At 37.6% G+C, this 24,097-nt stretch overlaps 1 protein-coding gene and 1 long non-coding RNA gene across 2 annotated transcripts; both read left to right on the forward strand.

Moving 5' to 3' along the window:
* Positions 1-546: 546 nt before the first annotated feature.
* Positions 547-11,632, forward strand: LOC109201108 (uncharacterized). Its single transcript, XM_025904525.1, has 5 exons — positions 547-1,813; positions 3,107-3,138; positions 4,333-4,359; positions 5,626-8,511; positions 11,618-11,632. Exons 4-5 carry the CDS (start codon positions 6,886-6,888, stop codon positions 11,630-11,632), a joined length of 1,641 nt encoding a protein of 546 aa, XP_025760310.1. The 5' UTR covers positions 547-1,813; positions 3,107-3,138; positions 4,333-4,359; positions 5,626-6,885.
* Positions 11,633-15,763: 4,131 nt separating this feature from the next.
* Positions 15,764-19,267, forward strand: LOC102078023 (uncharacterized). The gene is made up of 5 exons (XR_002061111.2): positions 15,764-15,808; positions 15,990-16,177; positions 16,375-16,504; positions 16,593-16,815; positions 16,907-19,267. It is a non-coding gene; the product is annotated as an uncharacterized LOC102078023 (long non-coding RNA).
* The last annotated feature ends 4,830 nt before the right edge of the window (positions 19,268-24,097 follow it).

Genomic DNA, 24,097 nt, shown 5'->3' on the forward strand with positions numbered 1-24,097 from the left:
ATGCAAAATCATAATATTTCTGCTTTTTTTGGTATTTATGCTAAATACAGTGTGTCTGCTAAGTCATGCCATTTCTGCTATTTTATAGGTTTTCTGCTAAATATAGTATTTCTGCCAAATAATAGTATAATACCCTGATCCCTGCTGGCAATTTTTTTATGCTTCAGTCATAGCATTTCTGCTGCTTTTCAGTATTTGTGCTAAATACAGCATTTCTGCTAAATCATACTATTTCTGCTATTTTATAAGATTTGTGCAAAATATAGTATTTGTTCTAAAACATAGGATTTCTGATTAGTTATAGTTTTTCTAACAAATCTAACCATATTCAGGTTTTCTTCAGCTTTCCATTTTGTATTTCCAATATTTCTATGCAAATTATTACTATTGTGCTAAATCATAGATTTTCTGCTGCTTTTCAGTATTTCTGCTAAATCATAATATTTCTGCTATTTTATAATATTTGTGCTAACTATAATATTTCTGCTAAAACATATTTCTACCAAATACAGTATTTCTGATATGGTATTTTTGCCATTTTATAGTATTTGTGCTAAAACATAGTATTTCAACTAAATGCAGTATTTCTGGGTAATGATAGTATTTCTATATATTTCTGCCAGCTCCCCAGGGAGTTAATCCTCTGTGAGCACTGTAATATTCAAATTTACATATCAGGACCTGCACGACTTCACAACCAGCCAATCATTTCTGAGGACTGGGACATTAAAATTTGCATTTTGATGCCTTTTTGGCTCCTAAGCCAACCAATCATCTATGTCATATATCTCTAATAATTCATAATCTTATTTTAAATACATAACACTTAAGGATTCCCCCATCTCTTCCGAACAAAACGGTCTAAGAATGACAGTTGTAGCCCCTATGGTTATGAAATTATGGCTGAAGCGTGTATCTCTCTCTCTCTCTGTTACTGTGTTTTGTGTGTGTGTGTGTGTGTGTGTGTGTGTGTGTGTGTGTGTGTAAAAGCCACCCCTGCACTAATTACTGATAGTTCAGAACAAGTCTTTGTGTATTAACAGGTTTCCACTCTGTGAAACCGATTTTCTTACAAATATGATTTTTACATTAACATGTGGTTTCAGAAAGTGTAACTGTTAAAGCTATAGTTTAGATGGTTGTCTTTAAAACTTTCACTGAAGAGTCTTGTTGGAGACAGCCACAGCTTTACCTCACTGTAGTTGTCCACGCTGTAGCTTTACCGCACTGTGGGTGAACAAGTGGGTGCAAGTCCATTTAGGTCAGAATTTGATATTTGATATACCTTTATTAGTCCCACAAGGGGGAGTTTATATGATTACAACCATTATGATTTAGAAAAAAAGAAATAAATGTGCAATGAACATTTCAGGGGTCACTGTTAAAAAGTCTCATGACAGTGGGGTTAAAGGACCGCCTGAACCTCTTGAGTCCTGCAGAGCAGTGAGATGAGCCTCTGCAGCTCCTACTGTCCTGAAGACTGTTCTTATTACTGCAGTCAGTTACATAAATCTATCATAATACAGTACATTTTAACATAATGACCTTATGTTTATTTATGTCTTTTAACCATTATTTCAAATTCAAAGAATCCTGTTTGAAACATTTATTAAACTTATAGAATTAAATTTCTGCTAGTTGTTTTTTGTTGCAAAAAAATCTAGTATAATAATATTTAAATCTACATATATTTTTCACGTTTTCAATGCCAATTTTGTGTAATGGCGAAGTTTCCCACTACCCGTGAATGCCTCTTTTTTACGTCTACGGCTGACTACTGAATCTCCGCCCACTCTCTGCTTGATCCCTGCCGGTAAGCGCTGCCTCTCTGTCTCTCTTCTCTGAAATTAAATGTGTATAAGCTGTTTGAGTGATTTACCGAGTTGTTGTTAGTGACTTATGAAGCCAGTCGAAGTATAAGTCATGTTAAAGTAACACAATGGTTGCTTTTTTAGTGAAACGTTGTAATTTTAGTATTTAAAAGGAGTGTTTGGTATGCTAGCCCTGATAACCTAAGCGCTAACTAGCCTAGCCTAGCCTAGCTCCTATAGGCCTAGTGTGAAATTAATATGGTTCATTTGATTGTTTAATACAGTTATTGTGTTGTATCTGGTTCATTTGGTGTGTTAGTGTTTCTGAGTCTCTTAGGGAAGCTGAAGTTAGTTCTCCTCTTCACAAATCAGTCAGTTAAAACAGCCTCATTCTTTAGGTTATAAGGTAATGAGCCGCCATTTCAGAACCACTGATTAGCTGCTGAAGCAGCAGGGTCGGCAACTTCAAAGGAGCCATTTTACCGCCTCTGACTGAAGGCCGGGAGAAAAAGATTCATGTGCCTGTGCGGGTGTGTCTGTGTTGAAGGGAGAGAGAGTGAGTGAGGATAAAACATATAATATAAGAATAATAACATTTCTTAACAAGAAGAAGTTTGTTTTTTTTTTAATTAATTTTATTTTTTTAGTTAAATTTTAAGAACTGTTTAACAAACACTTGTTTGTGCAGGTTGTTTTTTTAAAATAAAACCTACACCTGCAGCTCTGTTTAACTTCATTAAAAAATTAATGAAATCTAAAAAAGGCCACCTTCAAATAAATAAAATGCAGCAGTGCACCATTAATATTATAAATATGATATGTAGATATTTAAAACAACAGCATATTAAATGATGCTGTGTGCAGGTGATAATATTTTTAGGAAGCAGAATTTGAATGCAGACCAACTCGAATGTTGAAGCCTACAAATATATCATCCAAGCTTTCATTTATGATTGCTCATGCTTTGAAATTGTGATGTCAGAATTTGATAAAGTGTGCAGTGCTAGGTGTAGCAAATCATTGCTTATTAAATCTACTGTGTTATCTAATAGAACCAAACTAATAGAGCTATCACATAACTGAGAAACGTGTGGCAAATGGATGAAACCACATATTACCTTAATGAAGACAGTAATCTTTAATAAGGTGTAGAAAAAACAGATGAGTTGTTTGTTGCTGTGGTAAACAAAGAAGTGTACTGAATCTTTTGGACTACAGAGTTATGTAGTATTGACTCAGATGCTGATTTGAGTTGTCTCATTTTGTATTTTTGTGCTTTGTCTTTTGTAACACAGAGTGAAAGAGATCTTTGGTTTTGCCTTTGCTGGTAAGTAAACAGTGATTGTAACTGAAGCAGTATAAACCTGGCATTGTGTAGCACATTTGTCGAATTACATACAGTAGTTTGACTTTTTGTGATATGTTTCCATTTACTGATTGGCAAAAACACAGGATTTGTGACCTGTGGCAGCAAAGCCCCCACACAGGGCCTCTGACTCTCCCTGAAAATGTCCCTGAAGTTTAATAGGCCATTTATGTATGATTTAAATTTCTTATGGCTTATCAAATCCAAACATAGTTAAATGTCAGATGTCTTTATACGGTGGTTCATTTTCTCCTTATGTTTGTGGATTTAAGTAGCAGACAAAACAATTAAAGTGTTTTAGGAGAGTCAGTATAAGTGGTTGCTCAAATACTTAAGAGCTGCACAGGTATTGATTTATATTGTCTCTCAAATTCTGCTGATGTATTACATTAAAGTCAGAACACTGTAGAAGTATTTTGCCTGACTCGGTATAAGTAATAGCTTTAACAGTTAAGCAATAATAAAAACGAAGAGAACCAGAGGTGTGAGTGGACATTGTTAGGTACATTACAGCCACTGTGTCCAATTGGTTTATTACTTATTTAGTGAATATAATGTGTTTTAAAATTAACTAGAAAGGTTGCCAAAAAGGTACACTGCAAAATTCATAAATATTCCTAGCAACGGGTACAATGAAATGACTTTTTAGTGTAATATTTTAAGACATTTAATTTTAATTACAAAACATGGTGCACCTCTGCTATTGTAACATGTTAATATTTAAATGTATTTTAAGATTTACATATTCATGTCAGACATGAGGTTTTCTGTTGCTTCTGATTTATATAATTACTTTGTATCTTACATTTTTAAAAGTTTTGGTTTTCACACTTTATTAGCACTGACTTGTGGTAGAAAATGTTGGAGCCACAAAGCTTCTGTGTAGGAAATATTTGGTATATCCCGCACTTGTGCCAACAAATATTGGTGGCTATTCTTTGCATTTCTGTAGTAATGAATGCTTTTATTACACATGCCATTTGAGACGGTGTAGTTCATTTATCTCCTATTTACACTACAGTAAGCTCATAAAGCCTTAAAGTAATTGAGGATTTTACTAGTTAATTTATGTCATAGTAAATTGGATTGTGTGTGAAGAGGCTCAACAGTCTGAATCATCAAACAGTGATCTGATGTATTGTTTCCTTTCTCTAGACTGCTGATCTGATCGTCTCAAGTCTGGTAAGTAAAGGTTTGTCTGATGTGCAGTGCTGGCAAATGTTTCTCATTATAGGAGATTCAGTTTAGTGCTGTGAGTCAGCACAGCTCTTGGCAATCATCAAATCCTAGAAAAGTCTATGTAAACATTTCCAGACTTACAGATCTCTCTTATCATCATACTACATTTTTAATTAGGCCCTAATATCGGCCATGCTGATTTTATTGTAGATTTAGCGGAGTGTGTATTAAACATGCCCCATATATGACTGAAATATGTAGAAACTGCTGTATAGGAGTCATCTGTCTCCAAATTTTTCATTTTGCCAAAAGTCATACTGAGTAAATTATTTTTTACTTTTATGTTAACGGCTCCCCAGACATTATGATATACTGTTGTACCAGGTAAGTACACACAGAAATGGGAATTTGAGACCTTTGGGCATTTAGGAACATGTGATGTGTCATAAGTTTGAGTTGAGTGCATGTGAAGTGTTTAAAGCAGGTGGTCTGAAACTGTCTGCTCTAACTTCATTGTGTGGGTTTAGCTTGACCATATAATGTTTACAGTAAGTTACTGTAGCACCACATCTTGGTTTACAGACTGTTTGTTTTTATTGTGTTAATAGAATGTAAAAATGTCCTTAGAAATGTTCCACCATATGTTAAACATTTTCATTCAGTTGAATCTAATAATGTACTGTACAACTCTTCAGTGTGTAATGATATATATGTTCTGTATTTTTCGGACTGTAAGGCACACTAAATTCTAAGGCACATTAAGTCAAACAAAACAGATAAGCCAAACTTTATTCAACTCATTTACAATAACTCTCAACATTGTTCAGTTGTAAGACATAAAATACAAAACAATTCACTCACTTTTCAGGATTTGTGTATTGATGAATGTGGATTGATCAGTTTGAAATCTGCTTCATAAGCATGGCTCTCAACAGGTGCCAGGCCCTTATACACACACACACCATATTATGTTGAAGCACAGTACGAATTACTCTACGAGGGTGCTGACTATGGTAGCCATGCTCCGACAATACATCAAGTGGTGCTGCTTTGTAGCTTACCAAAGACATACTAAAACATTTGACAGATTTTTGAGTGCCGTGTACCACATAGAATTGGTTTGAAGTCAGTAAGCGCAACCATATATAAGGTGCACTGTCTATTTTTGAGAAAATTAAAGGCTTTTAAATGTGCCTTATAGTCTGAAAAATACGGTAAAGCCAGGTTTATTGGAAGTGTGTCTAATTCCATTTTGTTTCTGTCTTACAGGTGACCTGCTGCAGAAAACCCTCTCCCTCTATCATTAACAAGCAATTCAGTCTGTCCTATCACTCTCCCTCTCCCTGCTCCATCTTTTTTGACAAGCCATTCTATCTTCTGTCATTTCTCCGCCATGAGCTCTATCTAATTTGACAAGCTTGAACCTGAGTTGAAAAGCAAAACAAGTTTGAGAAACCCAAGTTTGAGAAACCCAAGTTTGAGAAACCCAAGTTTGAGATAAACCAAGTTTGAGATAAACCAAGTTTGAGATAAACCAAGTTTGAGAAGAAACCAAGTTTTTGGAATTGAAGTTACCGCAACTTCATCGATCTGTTTTCAGAATTCGGAGAGATCTCCGCTCTCACGGCTCCTTCTTTCCTGTCATTAAACTTTCATATCCACTCATTTTGCTGGAAATTACAAGTAAAAAGTTGAATATACAGTACAGTAGAACTCACTGTAGAAACTACTTACAGAGACCTACATTTGTCATTTTAATTTTGCATTACACTTTGAAATAAACACTGATAGTTTGGCTTACAAGTGCAATTTGATAAATTATATAAACTTATATACACCTTTTTTTAGATATATTTGTAGTAAGATAATCTGGTTATTTTGTAATTCAGACTGTTATATTCACATAAATATTAAATTTGATTCAAATACATTTTTCAAGTCTGTTTCATTGGTTATAACATTTGACTACAAGTTTATACTATTATTATTTAAGGACAAACCCTTTTTTGTCACTCAGTGTAAGTATTCAATTACAGTTATCATCTAGAGGCTGTCCTGAGAACCCAGACTTCCTGTTTCCTGGCTGCTGCAGAACATCCAGCTGAAGAATCCCCATTGCCTGTCATCTGATCACCACACCATCACAGCTCATATTTGCTTTAAAATTTAAATATCTGAAAGATTTACACAGTCTACTTAAAAGTTAAGTTTTATTATAGCCTGTTGATTGATTGTTGAGATTTATTCTGCATATTACATTACAGAAGTATAGACCTATTTGTTATCCAGTCTGGTTAAAGAAAAATATAAGTAATAATATACAGTTTTTGAAAAAAAGTTACAATAAAACAGACCAAAGTGTTTTCAAAGGACTTTTATATTGAGTTTGTATTTAAGTCAGCCTTTTACATTAATTCTGATAAATCTCTGATTTAATAGTCATTAAAGTCATTAGTTTTTCAGTGTTTACAGGTTAACTTTTGTTTACATTTGTGTATACATATAAGTTCCAGTTTGTACTTCAACAAAATGCCAAGAAAAGGTCAAAGGTCGCAGTCCCAGAAGCTTAGATGGCAAAAGCAGCGAGAACAGGTAAATGTTTCTGAGATCGGTGAGCAGGTAAAGGTGTCTGTTACAAGTATTCCCAGTCCAGAAGTGCAGAGCAGTGCTCAGACAGCCGCAGTGTCTTATGCAGATGTGGTAAAGAGAGGTGTTCGCTCAGCATGTGTGCCAAATGCTAAAGTACAGCAGATAATTCAGACTGAACCCCAGGTAACTGTGCAAACGCAGCATGATGGAGAAGCTCCAGGACCATCTCATGCACAGGTTACAAACAGTGAAAGTCGTCCACGAGTGAGTAGCATCTGTGCATCCCGAAGCCAGGCCTCTCCTAAGTATGGAAAGTACAGGAATCAGCAATGCATGGCGAACAGTTTGGTTTTCCTGTCATTCTTACACGAGGATGAATTCATTACAAGAGCAGATCTTAACAGTGTGTTGGACAAAGGCCATGCCATGCATTCAGATGCCAGAAAGAGGTTTGTGAACAGTGTGTTTCTAGCCTGCGATGAGCTTCCCACAGTGGTCAGCAGCCGCAGACACAAGTATCAAGTGGACATGTCTCAGTTTGCTCATTACGGCGCATTTGATGGTACAGATCATCTTCCGAGCCTTGAACAGGGACTACAGTGTTTGGCTTCAGCGGTTCGCTATGCTTTGCTAGTCATGGGAGGAAACGTCATTGCAGTTTGCAGGCTGACTTCAGGTGAATACGCATATTTTGACCCTCACTCACGTAAGTCTACAGGAATGCCATTGTCGCTAGCTGTAAGTGGTGGAACTGCAGTTATGTTAAAATTCACACGTCTTAACGACATGATTGACAGGATCAAATGCTTGTACCGAATGTTTAGCATCGCACCAACCAGCACTTATGAGCTACAGCCTGTCGAGTTTCACAGTGAAAACGCTGCTGACCAAAGACATGCTAATCAAACCACCGAATACAGACAAACCGCTGCAAGTGTTCCAGCCGCAGCTTTAAATGAACCTGTCCATGAATTAAATTCCCAAACAACCACTGAGCAGACACGGAAAACTGTTACGGAGACTGTAATCACTGAAGTGACACCATCCAGAGTGGATTATTCAGATGAGACAGCTGCTACTGAAAACAAGAATCGTCCTTCTGATTATTTACAGAAAGAAACCTCTGCATCTTCTGTGAGAGAAACTCAGGTAATATCAGATGCTGTTCCTCAGAATGATTCAAACACTGCCTCCTGTTCAATTAAGACAACACAGGAACTCTCACATAACCTACTAAAACGTAATAAACACCGAAGGGAAAGATTTAGGAGAAGATCATTGGCCCAACAAACACTACCACAAAGAAAAGAAAATCAGAAAAAGAAAGAACAGCAGATGTACGCTTTTGATGAAACCTTTAAGGCAAAGAAAAAAAATTCTAGTAGAAAGTCTAATGATCCAGATCATAGACAGAAGAAGAGAGTGTACAAAAATAATCTGTATAAAATAAATGCTACATATAGAGAGAAACAGACAGAACATTTGAGAAAGATCTATAGAGAAAGGGATGATTTTAAGGAAAAACAGAAGGAGCAATTGAGAAGGATCTATAGAGAAAGTGCTAATGTTAGAGAGAGAAAAAGAGAACGTGTCATAAGGTCATATAAAGACAGTCCCATATTTAGAGAAAAACAAAGAGAACATATAAGAAGAACATATAGAGAATCTCCTGTATTTCGAGAAAAGCAGAAGGAGTATATAAGAAGAACATATAAAGAGTCTCCTGTATTTCGAGAAAAGCAGAAGGAATATATAAGAAGAACATATAGAGAATCTCCTGTATTTCGAGAAAAGCAGAAGGGGTATATAAGAAGAACATATAAAGAGTCTCCTGTATTTCGAGAAAAGCAGAAGGACATTATAAGAAGAACATATAGAGAGTCTCCTGTATTCAGAGAAAAGCAGAAAGAACGTATAAGAAGGGCTTACAGAACATGTGCTGAATTCAGAGACAAGCATAAAGCTTACATGAGGTCATATGTTTATAACCTATATAAAGACAGTGAAAAATTTAAACAGAAAAAACGATCTTACATCGTCAAACGTTATGGAGAAGAGACACAATTTCAGCAGCATCACAAGGACAATATGAGAGAACGAATGAGAGTAAAATATTGGAACGGTTTTTCTTTTAGACAGATGCATAATATCAGATGTGCAATGAACATAAAGAGAAAATATCGTCAGATGCATCGACCAGCTGAAAGTTTACAGTGTCATCCAGATAACACTTTAATGAATGAGGCCATATCTTGTTTCAGGTCAAACATTAAGTCAGCACCATCTTATGTTTGTACTGTTTGTCTAAAAGCTTCTTTTCCTAATCAGGTTAAAATCTGCAAAAGAACAAATTACTCAAAACACCAAACTGTAGCTCAGCAGTGTCTAACTGGTAAATTTGTTCATGTGTGTGATGAAGCATGTAATGATCACTGCAGCTTTCCTGTTGAGAGAAAAAAGGAGTATATCTGTCACACGTGTCACAGTTCCCTCAAAAGTGGACGCATGCCAAGGCTTGCTGCTGTTAACGGTTTAGAACTTCAGGATATTCCAGCTGAACTGTGTGATCTCAACATTCTGGAGAGACATCTGATTGCCAAATGCATACCATTTGCTAAGATTATTCCACTTCCAAAGGGCAGACAAAGACTCATACGTGGTAATGTGGTGTGTGTACCATCTGAGGTCCAACAAACAGTTGACTCTTTACCTCGGCTCAGAAGCCAATCGCAGATAATGAGGATCAAGTTGAAAAGACGACTGTGCTACAAAGGCCATCAGCTGTTCCAGACTGTCACCTGGTCTAAACTGATCCAAGCCCTGCGTAAACTCAAACAGATTCATCCACAGTACACAGATATTGTTATCAGAGATGATGCATTGCTTTGTGATCCAACGTTACCTGATGATGACAGCAGTGATGAAGCCAGCATGGGAAGTGATGATTATGATGAAGCAGATCTAATGGAAATTGACAACTATGAAAAAGATGCCCTTTTGTGTGAAACTGAGTCTGAAAGTGAACAAGATATTAATATGCAATCCTGTGATGAACAGCCAGAGGGACAAAATCCAGAGGAACCAGAAAGTGATTTGAACAATGGAGGTTTTGCTCTAGAAAGTTGCCTGCAGCCTGTAGACATTTCAGAAGAGATTCTCTCTTTCACTGATAACACATATTGTGTGGCACCTGCAGAAAGAAACAATCCTGTTAGCTTCTTCAGAACTCCTCATTTGGAAGCCATGGCATTTCCTGTGCAGTTTCCTACTGGTCAGAATACACTGGATGAAAAGAGACGTCTTAAACTCACACCGAGTGCTTACTTCAAGTCAAGGCTTTTCAACATTGATGCAAGATTTGCTAAAGATACAAATTACCTGTTTTTCTCACAGTTTGTCACTGAAATACACTTGGCCAATTCCAGCATGACAATACAGCTAAGGAAAGGTAAAACTATGACCAAAGATGGACGCAAAATCACATCAGGAATGTTACAAAGTAAGACAGAAGTAGAGAAGCTGGTAAGAAATAAAGATGCAATCAGATTTATGCAGCCACTCAGAGGAACTCCAGCTTACTGGCAGAAAACTACCAGAGATCTATTCAGTATGGTTCGCCAAATAGGAACACCTCAGTTCTTTGTCACTTTCTCTGCTGCTGAGATGAGATGGCCTGAAGTGATTCAAGCAATAAAGAGACAGCAAGGTGAAGAGGTTGATTTTGAAGCCCTGGACTGGTCAGAAAAGTGTGAAATTCTAAGATCAAATCCAGTAACCACCATGCGAATGTTTGATAAGCGTGTTGAGGCTTTGTTCAGAGATTTGCTTTTTTCTCCTGCACAGCCCCTTGGTGAAATCATTGATTACTTTTACAGAGTTGAGTTCCAGCACAGAGGTAGTCCGCATATACACATGTTGCTGTGGATTCGAGAAAAGGTAGAAGTAGATGTGGATGATGACCAAACTGTCTGTGACTTTGTGGACAGATACATCTCAGCTCAACTCCCTGATCCAGAAAAACAGCCTGAACTGCACAAAAAAGTTGCTGAACTACAAAAGCACAGCAAAAACCACACAAAAACATGCTTTAAGAGTGTGAACTCTGGTTGTAGATTTGGGTTTCCAAAACCACCAGCCACAAGAACAATGATTGTGAGACAGGATGAGGATTCAGACACTGAAGCTGCAAAAGCCAAACTCAGACCTTTGTTGAACCTGCTGAAGGAACCTGAAGCTGCTTCCCTCACCATAGAGCAGATTCTGTCACAATGCAACTTGACAATGAATGAGTATGAACAATGCCTCCAAGACATAAACAAGAAAACGGCTCTTATTCTGAAACGTGACCCAAAGGACTGTTGGATCAACAATTACAACCCAGACCTGCTTGAAGCCTGGAACTCTAATTTAGATGTCTCGTTCATATTGAATGCCTATTCATGTATAGAATATCTCTGTAAATATATAACGAAGAAAGAATCTGGCCTCTCTGAATACCTGAAGACAGTTATTGACAACTCTGCAAAGAACACGGTCAATGAATGTGATGAAATGAGAGCTGTGATGCAGGCTTACTCAAAAAAGAGAGAAATCAGTGCACAGGAGTGTGTGACTCGTGTCTGTGGCCTAAAAATGAAAAAATGTTCCCGCAGTGTTGTATTTGTACCAACAGATGATAACCCGGTAAAAATGAGTCGCCCCATGAGCTATCTGGAAACCACAACACATGACAGTTGTAATATTTGGATGACAAGTTTGGCTGATAAATACAAATGCAGACCTGAGACACCAGAATATGAGGAAATGTCGCTGGCTGATTTTGCTGCCCTGTGCCGGTTGGTGAGTGGTCCAAATGAAGGAAAAGATGTGCTTCCTCTTCTAAACCAGCTTGGATTTGTACAAAGGCGAAAGAATGATAAACCAGCTATAATCAGGTATTACCACAGCTCACAAGAAAAAGATCCTGAGCAATATTATGGTCGACTGTTGAGACTTTACCTTCCACACAGATCAGAGCAGGAACTGAAACCACAAGGGTTCCAAACCTATCAGTCCTTCTACAACTCGGGTTTTGTACGACTTCCATGTTCAGACCACAGTGAGTCTGTGAAAAGGGTTGTAAAGAGAAATAAAGACAAGTATGAGAAGAACTCTGAGGATATTGAGAGTGCACTGGAAGAGTTTGAACAAAATAGGGACGTTGTGATTGATGAATGGTGTAATCTTGCTCCTGAATCTGAAGTTGTGAGGTTGCAATGTGATGAGAATCTTCCTGAGAGACATTCTGATGATGAGAACGAACAGGAGAATGTCCCCGACTACAGTCGTCAGTCTGATGCTGTAACAGAGATCAGAGCCGTCAGAGAACAACCTGCAGTCGATCCAGCTGTGGTACGTGTAATGTATCAGAATCTGAACCAGAAGCAGGCCTGCGTGTTCTATGCTATAAGAGACTGGTGTATTCAGCAAGTTTGTGGTTTGAACCCAGATCCATTTTTCTACTATATCAACGGTGGTGCAGGAACTGGAAAATCGCATCTGATTAAATGTATTCACTCTGAAGCATCAAAGATCCTGAGCAGACTGCCTGCTAATGCAGAAGAAGCTGACATATCAAATCCAACTGTTTTACTGACGTCATTTACCGGTACAGCAGCTTTTTCTATCAATGGCTCTACGTTACATTCTCTACTCAAACTACCCAGGAGTCTGAAACCACCCATTCAAGGACTTGGTAACCAACTGGATGAAGTCAGATCTGAGCTTATAAATGCTGAAATTATTGTTATTGATGAGATTTCAATGGTTTCAAAACCCCTTTTTGCTTATGTGGATGCAAGACTGAAACAAATCAAAGGCACTCAGAGACCTTTTGGTGGAATGTCAGTTTTAGCTGTTGGAGATTTTTACCAGCTGCCACCAGTGCGACAGTCTAAACCTCTCTGCGTTTACGATCCAGAACAGATTGACCTGTGGCAGGAACATTTTCAGATGATCACTCTAACGGAGATCATGCGTCAGAAAGATGATGTGGCCTTTGCAGAGATGTTGAACAGGATTAGAGTCAAAGAAAAGACAGATCAGCTTTCTCAGTGCGACAGAGATTTGTTGTCACAGGCTGTGACTGCACCAGAAGAATGTCCAATCGAGGTCTTACACATTTATGCCACCAACAAGAATGTTGAATCCCACAACACAGATACGCTCAAGAAGCTTCATTCAAACATTATAATCATCAATGCAGACGATTTCCAGAAGGATAAACGTACAGGCAGAATGGCACGAAGAGACAAACCATTTACAGGTGGGCGAAATGATTTACCCGACACCCTGAATGTCGCTGAAGGAGCCCGAGTGATGCTGACCAGAAACTTGGACACACTAAACGGTTTGGTCAATGGTGCTTTTGGTATACTGATAAAGGTGGTGAGATCTGAAAATGATGGACACATAATTAAACTGGGGCTCAGAATGGACAACCGGCAGCCTATGAGACACAACCGCAGTGCTAATGCAGCATCTGATGATCTGGTTTACATTGAGAGAGCAGAGGAGAGTCTGAAGTTTAAAGGAGCGGTACGCAGACAGTTTCCTGTAAAGCTAGCATTCGCCTGCACAATCCACAAAACTCAGGGTCTTACAACACAGACAGCTGTAGTTTCAATGAAGAACATTTTTGAACCAGGTATGGCTTATGTTGCTCTCAGCAGGGTGACGTCTCTCAGTGGACTCTATTTGCAGGACTTGGATGAGAACAAGATTTATGCCAATCCTGAGGTAACTGCAGCGCTCCAAACCATGAGACAAGCCAGTGTTGAGGAAATAATGCCTCTTCTTCAGGTCAGAGAAACAGCCAGCAGACCTGACACTCTTACACTGATCCATCACAATACGGAGGGCTTGCCATCTCACATCAGTGACATCAAGAGTCATCATGAAATGTGTTTAGCAGATGTTTTGTGTCTCACAGAGTCTCACCTCCAAGGCTCCTTTGTTGCAGACAGTCTTCATTTGGACGGCTACACCATGTTCAAACGCAACAGACATGTGTCCTACACAAACTTTCCTCACATGGCCAGGAGAAGTGGTGGTGGAGTTGTTGTGTATTTGAGGAATCATTTTCAGGTTCAGGTAAAACAGTATCTGCATAATGTCACTGATCTTGAGTTTTTAGTGTTGAAGGTTCAGGCTCCATTCCCTGCGCTCATTGCTGTTGTGTACAGACCTCCTGACTACAGTTTGACACCATTCATGCAAAACCTGGTAAGTCTTTTAGATTCACTTGAAATAATGGACTGTCACCCAATAATTGTGTGTGGAGATTTTAATGAGAACCAGTTACAGAGTGGAAGAAAACAGATTCTGGAGCAGTTTCAGTCGAGAGGGTATTCACAGCTGATCACTTCTGCCACTACAGACAAGAACACCCTGCTTGACCTCATTTTTATTTCTCAGCCACAGCAAAGTCTCCATTCAGGTGTCCTGAGAACATATTACAGTTACCACAACCCTGTGTTTTGTGTCCTGTCCTCCAGCCAATCATGAAGTCGTCTGGTGAGTTTTGAAACAATTACAGATCATGTTTGTTACAGAGTTTACTGATTGTAGAGCATGAAAAAGATTTTTCATTGAAAAAATTGTCTTCCCTACTCTGTCTGTCAGAAGACCCTTTCTTATTGCAATGTTATTAATCATTTCACCAAATCATGGCTGAACTTCATGCAGAGCAGGGAACATCTCCCTTCTGTTATCATGCACCTCTGATCTGAAATGTGCTGCAACATTTATTAAAGCAACATCATTTATTTTTTATCCTCATGTTTTAAATTACTAAATCTACTCTTTTAAAATGCATTTTTTCATTGATGTAAATTGTCCTCTCCTTTTGTTGATAGTTTATTTTACTGTGATGTATGTATCTCAAGAAATGAGAGCTTCCCCTCAAAGGGCTTTCAAATTATTAAATAGTAAATAAATAAATCCCAGATAAATGCAGGTATTTATTATAGGTCACATGCATAAATGCAGACATTTATATTTTATTGATTATAATAGATTTTGTAGAATCAAAGGTTTGTTTGGTGAATGAGTTTTTGTTGATCATGTTTTACAGGTAAAAGAAAAAAGTCAAAAGTTTTAAACTATCTTTAGGCTACCAGAGATTTCTGTAATACAAATACTTTTAGAGCTAACAGAATGTGTATAAAAACTGATTTAGATATAAATGGAAAGTTTCTGCATCCATTTTCTGACTTGGCCTTTATCCGGGTGGGTTTGGGTTTGGGTGGATAAAGGCCAAGTCAGAATTCTCGGAGCAGCTGGAAAAAGCTACAAAGACATCAGAAAGCATGGGCTTTAGGTGTAGCCCATACTCTCTGATGCACTAAGTAGATTTAGTAACTGGCACCCCATACCAACATTATATTGACACTTGGGGGCTGAGATGGGTGGGTGGGGAGGGTGGGTAGTGTTTAAAGCACTTTATGTTTTGTAGGTTTATTTTCTTCAGACAGGGCACACACAGTCATGTGTCCTTTGTGGCAAAAGCTTCAAACGTCACCATCCTCAGCTGAAACAACAACATCTTAACACCATCTTCATGAACTGCTGAGCCAAACCTGATCCATCAGTGCTGGACTGCACAGATAACTACATGCCACAAGGAGACTGCTGTTTTATGAACTGCCATACCAGTGTGTCTTCAATGGAGAAGATGACACACCCATCACCTGACCTCCTGCCTGATCTGGAGACCATCATCATGCTGCCACACTACACACCTCTGAGACCATCAATGATGACTCATACTGAGGAAACTGTATTTCCTGTCAGAGATGCTCAGTGATCCTCAGAGCAGAGAGAGGTATGATTCTTTATCTTTATTAAAAAATGTCAGTGCTTTTAATTCAATTAATTAATTTAAATCCTGATTATTGCATAAATAATTCCACACTCAAATGATTATACTTGTTGACACTTTCTGAGTTTTAATTCACATTATGGATTACAAATCTATGCTTTTTCTATTTTGTCTCTCTGTGCAGGTATTGCTGTCTTCTGAGTTCATATCAGTGTGACATCAGTGGAGAAGATCACATCACCTGAGCTCCTGCCTAATCTAGAGACCATCACCATGCTGCCACAGTCAACACCTCTGAAACCATCAAGGATGACTCATACTGAGGAAACTGTACTTCGTGTCAGAGTCCAGTGATCTACAGAGCAGAGAAAGGTATGATTTTTTATCTTTGATAAAAACAAAATACATGTCAGAGCTTTTAATTTAATCAATTAATTAATTTAAATCCTGTTTATTTCATAAATAATTCCACACTCAAATGATTAAACTAGTTGGCACTTGAGTGAGTTTTAATTCACATTATGGATGAAAAATCTATGTGTTTTTTTCTACTCTGTCTCTCTGTGCAGGTACTGCTGTCTTCTGAGTTTTTCAGTTTCCAAACTGAGATATTCAAACCTCATCACAGAGCTTGTGTCTATCTTCACCAATCTCACACTCACATGGTGTGAGATTGCTCTGGCCTGCAGCACCTATGAGGTATTTCAATATTTTCTCATTGTATAACTTGTTTGTAGTTTTTATGCCTCAACACCAATGAAATGTTGTTTTTTCTGTATTTTTTTAGAACAAGCTCGTCCTGCATGCCTGCATTTCAGCTTCTTAGACTCTACACAAGTGGACAGAGTGTCAGTGTTTGACCGCTCTTATAGACACCGACTTCTGTCACCTCACTGCTACTGATCTGGCACCTCACTCCAGGAAGACAGAGGGTTGCAAGCCTGTCATCGTTTCCAGTGTGACTTTGCATTCTTGGAGTAGCATCAGATTTTTCCCACAAATATTCAAAGGTAACATTTATTTTGAGCTTATTTTTTTAAATCAAAAGCCTTCCATTGTGTAAATTATATTTTATATGTTTTTGTCTTCTTTTTGATTTAGATGCAGTGATCGGATATGCTGGGGCTTTGTTAACAGTGTGGAAAACGTGTTTGTGATGGTATTTAAAATGAGGCTTTAAGGTGACAGTTTCCATGTAATTTCAGTCCTTTTACTAAACAAAAACATCTTTTTCATAACATCTTTTTTATTTTTTTTTAGCAGCACATCATTGGTCAAAGGTAAAAAGAGTCACATGTCACATCAACAATGAATTTTTGACTCTATTTGTGTCACCAGATTTAACAAACAATATCAGTATCAAATCATATGATATTATATGATATATCATTTGAAACTGAGCTTTGGATTAATGTGGAAATATATTGTTTTGTATTTTCGATTGTTGAATATTTATGTTGTAGAAAAAACCCAATCTATTTACCCAAACAACGCAACTTGTTTGGGTAAATAGTGGATTAGTGTAATTTTAGTCTATAAGCATAGCAACCTGAATTCATACAAACACACAGCTCTAAATCTTGAATTGTTGGATGCACAATAATGATCATTTGATTATTATGGACATTTAAATCAGAATCTATTGAACCATTACATATATTCTTTATAAAGATTACACAACCTCAAAATGCAAAAAAAGAAAGTGTTTTAGAGGATAAATAAAGAAAGCTCAAAGTGTGTTTGTATGAATACTGCCTTAGTATGGGGTGTCAGTAAGTACATGAGTATGGAATAGGTGTAACAGTGGTTTTCCACATCTGTGCTTAAACTGCTCTAATATGTACAGATAATCGGTCAGACATATAGTTTGACCCATTAAGTCTGTTTGAAAAGTTCATGAAGTTCATGAAGGTCTCATCCAGTGCTATGTGTTTCTGTTTATCATTTTATATGAGGTCACACAGCTGACTTGAGTTTTGATCAGAGTAGAACCATAACATACAATATTCTTGCCAAAACAGGTGCACCCCTGTTTTGGAAATATTCTTTATTTCATCCCTGTTTCTTTAAATATGTGCATCAATTGTTCAGCTGTGTGACTCTCCATACCTGAAATATATCCCAATGTCGGCTTTATTTCAACAGTATTTTGTAGTTTGGTACCATATTTATTATCAAATCAAGAAGCTGTAATTGAAAAAAAAAGCTCTTGAAAGTTACATGTGCTATATGTAGCTGTAGCTCAGGTGTCAGAGCAGGTCAGCTACTAATTGGAAGGTTTGTGTTTCGATCTCAATCTGCTCCAGTCTGGAGCATGCCAAATATCCTTGGGTATGATACTAACCCCATGTTGCCCTTTGATGCATCCATCGGAGTGTGAATGTGTATGAATGTCAGATAGTGAGCACTTACAAGGTTAGAAAAGGTGCTTGTGTGATTGGTTGAATGAATTAGTTGTATAAAGTGCTTTGAGTGCTCAGATAGAGTAGAAAAGCATGTTGTTTATCCTTGACATACGGTGTGTGCACAAAACTCCAGCAAATTAGAGAATATATTTTGTCTTTCACTTCCTGCTTTTATATGTGTATATTTTTGCAGTTAATAGCCTATCATGTGGCTTCCTATCTTAAGGACATAAACATAAACATGGCAAACAAAGATATTTACAATTCTAACAGATGCTTCAATTGTTTGTATAGATTTTAGATTCATTTGATTTGCATTTTCTAATAATATTTTTCTGATTGTCCCAAATGGTATTTTTATTTCTGTATGCCATTATTGTAATCTTTGATCTTATGTTTGCATAAATATTCAAATGTTTTACTTTTCTACTACTGTGTTTCTACTTTCTAAACTTTCTGCCACTCTTTGGAATTTCAATAACATTTTATTTTTTGTTTGTTTTATCTCTGACCACAGTATCTTGTGCATTTATTACCTAAATGCTGTTTGTGTGTTTTTGTTTTCTTGTTTTTTGGGGTTTCTTTTTTTTTTTTTTGCCATTTTTACATTTCAACAGCTGTACAAACTCTGCAATTTTACCTTGGTTTTGTTCCACATTTGTTTATCTGCTGGTTGTTTTTGTTTTTCCTTTTCTAATGTTTCTGGTAATTTTTCACAGTTGAACAACAAGTAGCTTTGAGTTTACTTCAGCGTTTTCAGCTATTTTCTGCTGACAGTTTGGCTTAATTATTACATATCTGCAAAATTATAGCACTTCTGCTAAGTTGTAATATTTCTGCCAAGTTATTAATTTTCTGCTAAATTATATTATTTCTGCTAGGTTACACTACTTCTGCTAAGTTATGTTTTGCTAAATTATTAGATTTCTGCTGAGTCTTACCTTCTGGTAAACCACAATATTTCTGCTAAATTGTTATGTTTCTTAAAAGTTATTGCATTTCTGCTAAGTTATTACATTTTTGTTAACTTTATATGGTTCTACAAAGTTATTAAAATTTCAAGACCTTTTCAAATACTGACTTTGATTTTTTCAGCTTCTTTAGCAATTTTCAGCTGTTTTCAGCAGACAGCTTCAGCTTTACAGCATTCACACTGCATTTTCGCAGGAAATGCAAATTTTTCTAGTTATTATTATTGTGTGGATGCTGGAGGCATCCACACTATTGAGTTCCTGTTTCTCTTTATTCTTTATTATTATTGTGTGGATGCTTTAGGCATCCACACTATTGTTTTCCTGTTTCTCTTTAAACTTTATTGTGTGGATGCTTTAAGCATCCACACTATTGAGTTCCTGTTTCTCTTTATTGTGTGGATGCTTTAAGCATCCACACTATTGAGTTCCTGTTTCTCTTTATTCTTTATACTTTATTATTATTCTAGTTGCCACTTTTTCACTTTTTTTGGCACTTAACTACTTCCACAATTTTCAGCCGATTTTCACCGTTCAAATTTTAAACTATTCTGCTATTTCTGCTAATGATCGCTATATCTTTTGGTGTTTATTACTGTTATACTTTTTAAAATATTCCACTTTTTTCCTTTAATTTGTCCCATTGAAATGAATGGGAAACTTCTGCAATTCTGCTAAATTTTGCTTGTTTTTGAAACTTAACTACTTTTTCCTACTTTCACGTAGAACAACCATTCAAACTTTAAAATGTTCTCAAATTATTGGGCTATTCAGGAATAAATCAGATTTTTCAAATCTTTTACCGTTTTATTTTTATGCCTCTTAAAGTTTTGAGTTGGAAAATTGTGATTTTTCACAAAATACATGCGTTGTTATGGTTGCTATGCACTTGGCTTCCAGTGTGCCACTGTAGGTTTCGCAGTCTTCTCTTCATGTCCGAACAACTTCTTGCTACTTGCTCAATTTTCACTCAACTTCCACAAATTATACATCAAAACGTAGGTATTTTTGCTGGCTTTCCGAAAATGTCACCATCATTGTTGTGAGACTTATAGAATTTTGGCAAATCTCCTCAGAGCAACACAAAGTCTGAAAACTCTCCATAGAAAGTCAATGGAGAGTTTGTTCAAAATCACCGCTTGATTTTTGTAATGAGAGGCATATTCGAATCGTCATATCTCCTTAACGAAGCGAAGTTAAAACATGAGGCTTGTCCCAGTATATCTTCAGACACTCCTGACGCTCACAATTCAAGAATTTTTTTCTCACCTATTACCGTTCTGAGATGAGTTACACTTGTTTGAGCGTAGGAAATTCGTCCCTCGCTCAGATTTCTTCAGATTTCAAACTCTGGAAATGAACCACTTTTTTCTCTCGTCATAACTTTTTGTTGGATTTCCACAGAGACCTGAAAATTTCCATGATTGTTCACCAAAGCCTGCTGTCTCTTACGGTGAAAAAATGATATTGATACTCCAAATAGATTTAGAGTTAGAAAGCGTTGTTTGAGGGCAAGTCAAGGCAGTTTTTGCTTTGCTCTACTCAGTTATGGTGCATTAGAAGTCAAATATCTTTAATAATTCATATTTTAATGATACATTGTCAACACTTTAAGATTCCCCCATCTCTTCTGAACAAAACGGTGTAAGAATGACCGTTCTAGCCCCTATAGTTGGGAAATTATGGTCATTTGTTTGAGGGGAGTCGTCATTATGAGAAATAGACTGCAAAAATCCTGTGTCTCTCTGTGCTGCATGCACCTGTTTTGGCGGGAAAAAGTGCACAGGCTCTCTGATTGGTGGATTCAAATTCAGCAGCTGCCAGGCTGCTTGACTGAGCTAGAAACTTACTTCTCTCTCCCTGTGTGTGTGTGTGTGTGTGTGTGTGTGTGTGTGTGTGTGTGACAGAGAGAGAGAAAGAGAGGGCGAGACAGAGTTTTTATGGGAGCATCTTATTGTATGATTTAAATTCAATATATTTAGACTGGTTGACTGAATTTGATCCTGTGTGTGTCTCTCTGTGCATGTGTGTTTCCATATTTCTGATTGTGTGACTGTTGCACTTTTTTTGCTCAATTTTTTTTTCATTTAACAAGTACATTTGAAGGACCCTTAGCATGTTCAGCATTTTTTCAGCTGTCCATTTTGCTTTTCCAGTTTTTCTGTTTAAGTTATTACTGTTGTGCTGAATCATACTATTTCTGCTATTTTATAAGATTTGTGCTAAATATAGTATTTCTACCCAGTATAGTGTTTCTGATTAATTATAGTTTTTCTACCAAATCATACTACAGTATTTTTGCTTTTTATACCATTTTTATAGGATTTTTATATTGCTTAATATAGTATTTCTGCTTTTTATAGGATTTGTGCTTAATATAGTATTTCTGCTTTTTATAGGATTTGTGCTTAATACAGTATTTCTGCTAAATGTAGTATTTATGCTTAATCACACTATTACTATATATTTCTGCCAGCTTCCCAGCCAGCCAATCATATCTGAGGTCTGCAGTTTCTTCTCTCGTCATATCTCAGCGACGGATGTACAAAGAGTAATGAAAATCGCAGTCAAAGTACACCAAAGTCCGCTGATTCACCCAGTACAAGAATTATGCTCCTAGTCCACCTAGTTTTGGAGTTACACGACGTTTTGTAACTCCAAAAAACGGCGCTCTTTGCCTCACACCGCGATCTGATTCTGACTGCTCATCACCCTGTTTCCCAAGTACTCACTGTCTTTCCCAGTGGCGCAGCTGGTAATGACACAGGTCTGCAACCCCAAAGTCATGGGTTCAACTCCACCTTGGACAACATGGTTTTTGCCCTACAAATTAATACACTATCACAGACCACTAATTCATATTCATCATTTATTACAATTCTGAAAACTTTTTACCAGCTTTTCTAATATGGACCTCAGATTCTTCTTAACACTCCATGGCACAAATACTCTTCCCTTTAGGCTCTGTGAATGTTGTGTGTGTATCAATATTTCTCCCATTTTAAAGTATTACTCCTCTATAATTGGATTTCTCTTAAATCAAAGTACTTTTACTACATCTTAGTACTTCTGCTCAATCATAGTATTTCTGCTAAATCATGGTTTTTGTGCCAATCAGAATCATGTTTATTGGCCAAGTATATGTGCATACAAATACAAGGAATTTGGTTCCGGTAGATGGTGGCTCTCGAGCACAGCAATGTAATCCACACACACACACACACACACACACACACACACACACACACACACGCACACACACACACACACACACGTATCTATATATACATTACACATGCATACACATACATACACAAAGCTGTGTAAACCAACTATAAATAACTAATCTAAACGTATATACATAAAATACAGAAATGAAATGAGTGAATGAATACTACAGAATGTACATAAGGTGCAGTTGCAGTCTGGCAGTGGGAGCAGTGTGACAGTTCAACTGTTTAGAAGGGAGATGGAGGGGAAAGAAACTGTTCCTGTGTCGGGTGGTCCTGGTCTGCAGGCTTCTGTACCGTCTGCCAGAGGGCAGCAGATCAAAAAGTCTGTGTCCAGGGTGTGAGGGTCTGTGATGATTTTCCCTGCCCGTTTCCTGGTTCTTGAGAGGTACAGATCCTGGATGGAGGGCAGGGGGCGCCGATGATCCTTTCTGCTGCCCGTACAGTCCGCTGCAGTCTGCACCTGTCCTGTTTAGTGGCTGCACCATACCAGACTGTGATGGAGGAGCACAGGACAGACTCAATGACTGCAGTGTAGAACTGGATCAGCAGCTCCTGGGAAGACTGTACTTCCCCAGTTGTCTCAGGAAGTACATCCTCTGCTGGGTCTTTTTGAGGATGGAGTTGATGTTGGTCTCCCACTTCAGGTCCTGGGAGATGGTGGTACCCAGCAACTTGAAGATCTCCACAGTCGACACAGGGCTGTCTGATATGATGAGGGGGGCAGAGTTGAGGGATGTCTCCTGAAGTCCACTGTCATCTCTACAGTTTTAAGAGTGTTCAGCTCCAGATTGTGCTGACTGCACAGAGTACCAGCCGCTCAACTCATCATAACATTTGTGTTATGTTATAGTATTACTACTAAGTGGAGGAATTTCTCATGTTACAGTATATGTGCTGATTACAGTATTTCTGCCCAAATATAGTGTTCTGATTAATTATAGTTTTCTACCAAATCATATTACAGTATTTTGCTTTTTATACCATTTTTATAGGATTATATGCTTAATATAGTATTCTGCTTTTTATAGGATTTGTGCTTATATAGTATTTCTGCTTTTTATAGGATTTTGTGCTTAATACAGTATTTCTGCTAAATGTAGTATTTATGCTTCACAACTATTACTATATTCTGCCAGCTTCCCAGCCAGCCAATCATATCTGAGGTCTGCCGTTTCTTCTCTCGTCATATCTCAGCGACGGATGTACAAAGAGTAATGAAAATCGCAGTCAAAGTACACCAAAGTCCGCTGATTCACCCAGTAAAGAATTATGCTTCTAGTCCACCTAGTTTGAGTTACACGACGTTTGTAACTCCAAAAAACGGCGCTCTTTGCCTCTCACCGCGATCTAATTCTGACTGCTCATCACCCGTTTCCCAAGAGCTCACTGTCTTTCCCAGTGGCGCAGCTGGTAAGGAAATTAAGCCATTGTTTGAGAGGAGTCCTCAACTATGAAAATAACTGCACAAACCTGTCTCTGTGCTGCGTGTGTAAAAACAGGTGCACCTGTTTGGCGGGAAAAAGACATAGCCTTCTGATTGGTGATTCAAATTAAGCAGCTCCAGCTTTTGACCCACCTAGAAACATACAGGAAACACTGTATGACAGCCCCTGTTTGTTCACTTGCTTCTGCTGCGCTGCTGCTGTGTGTGGTGTGTGTGTGTGTGGTGTGTGTGTGTGTGTG

The sequence above is a fragment of the Oreochromis niloticus genome, unplaced genomic scaffold, assembly GCF_001858045.2.
Source record: "Oreochromis niloticus isolate F11D_XX unplaced genomic scaffold, O_niloticus_UMD_NMBU tig00002321_pilon, whole genome shotgun sequence".
In the NCBI taxonomy this organism is placed as follows: Eukaryota; Metazoa; Chordata; class Actinopteri; order Cichliformes; family Cichlidae; genus Oreochromis; species Oreochromis niloticus.

Coding starts and splice junctions, on each gene's coding strand:
- LOC109201108 (XM_025904525.1), top strand. CDS start 6,886: ATGCCAAGAAAAGGTCAAAGGTCGCAGTCCCAGAAGCTTAGATGGCAA.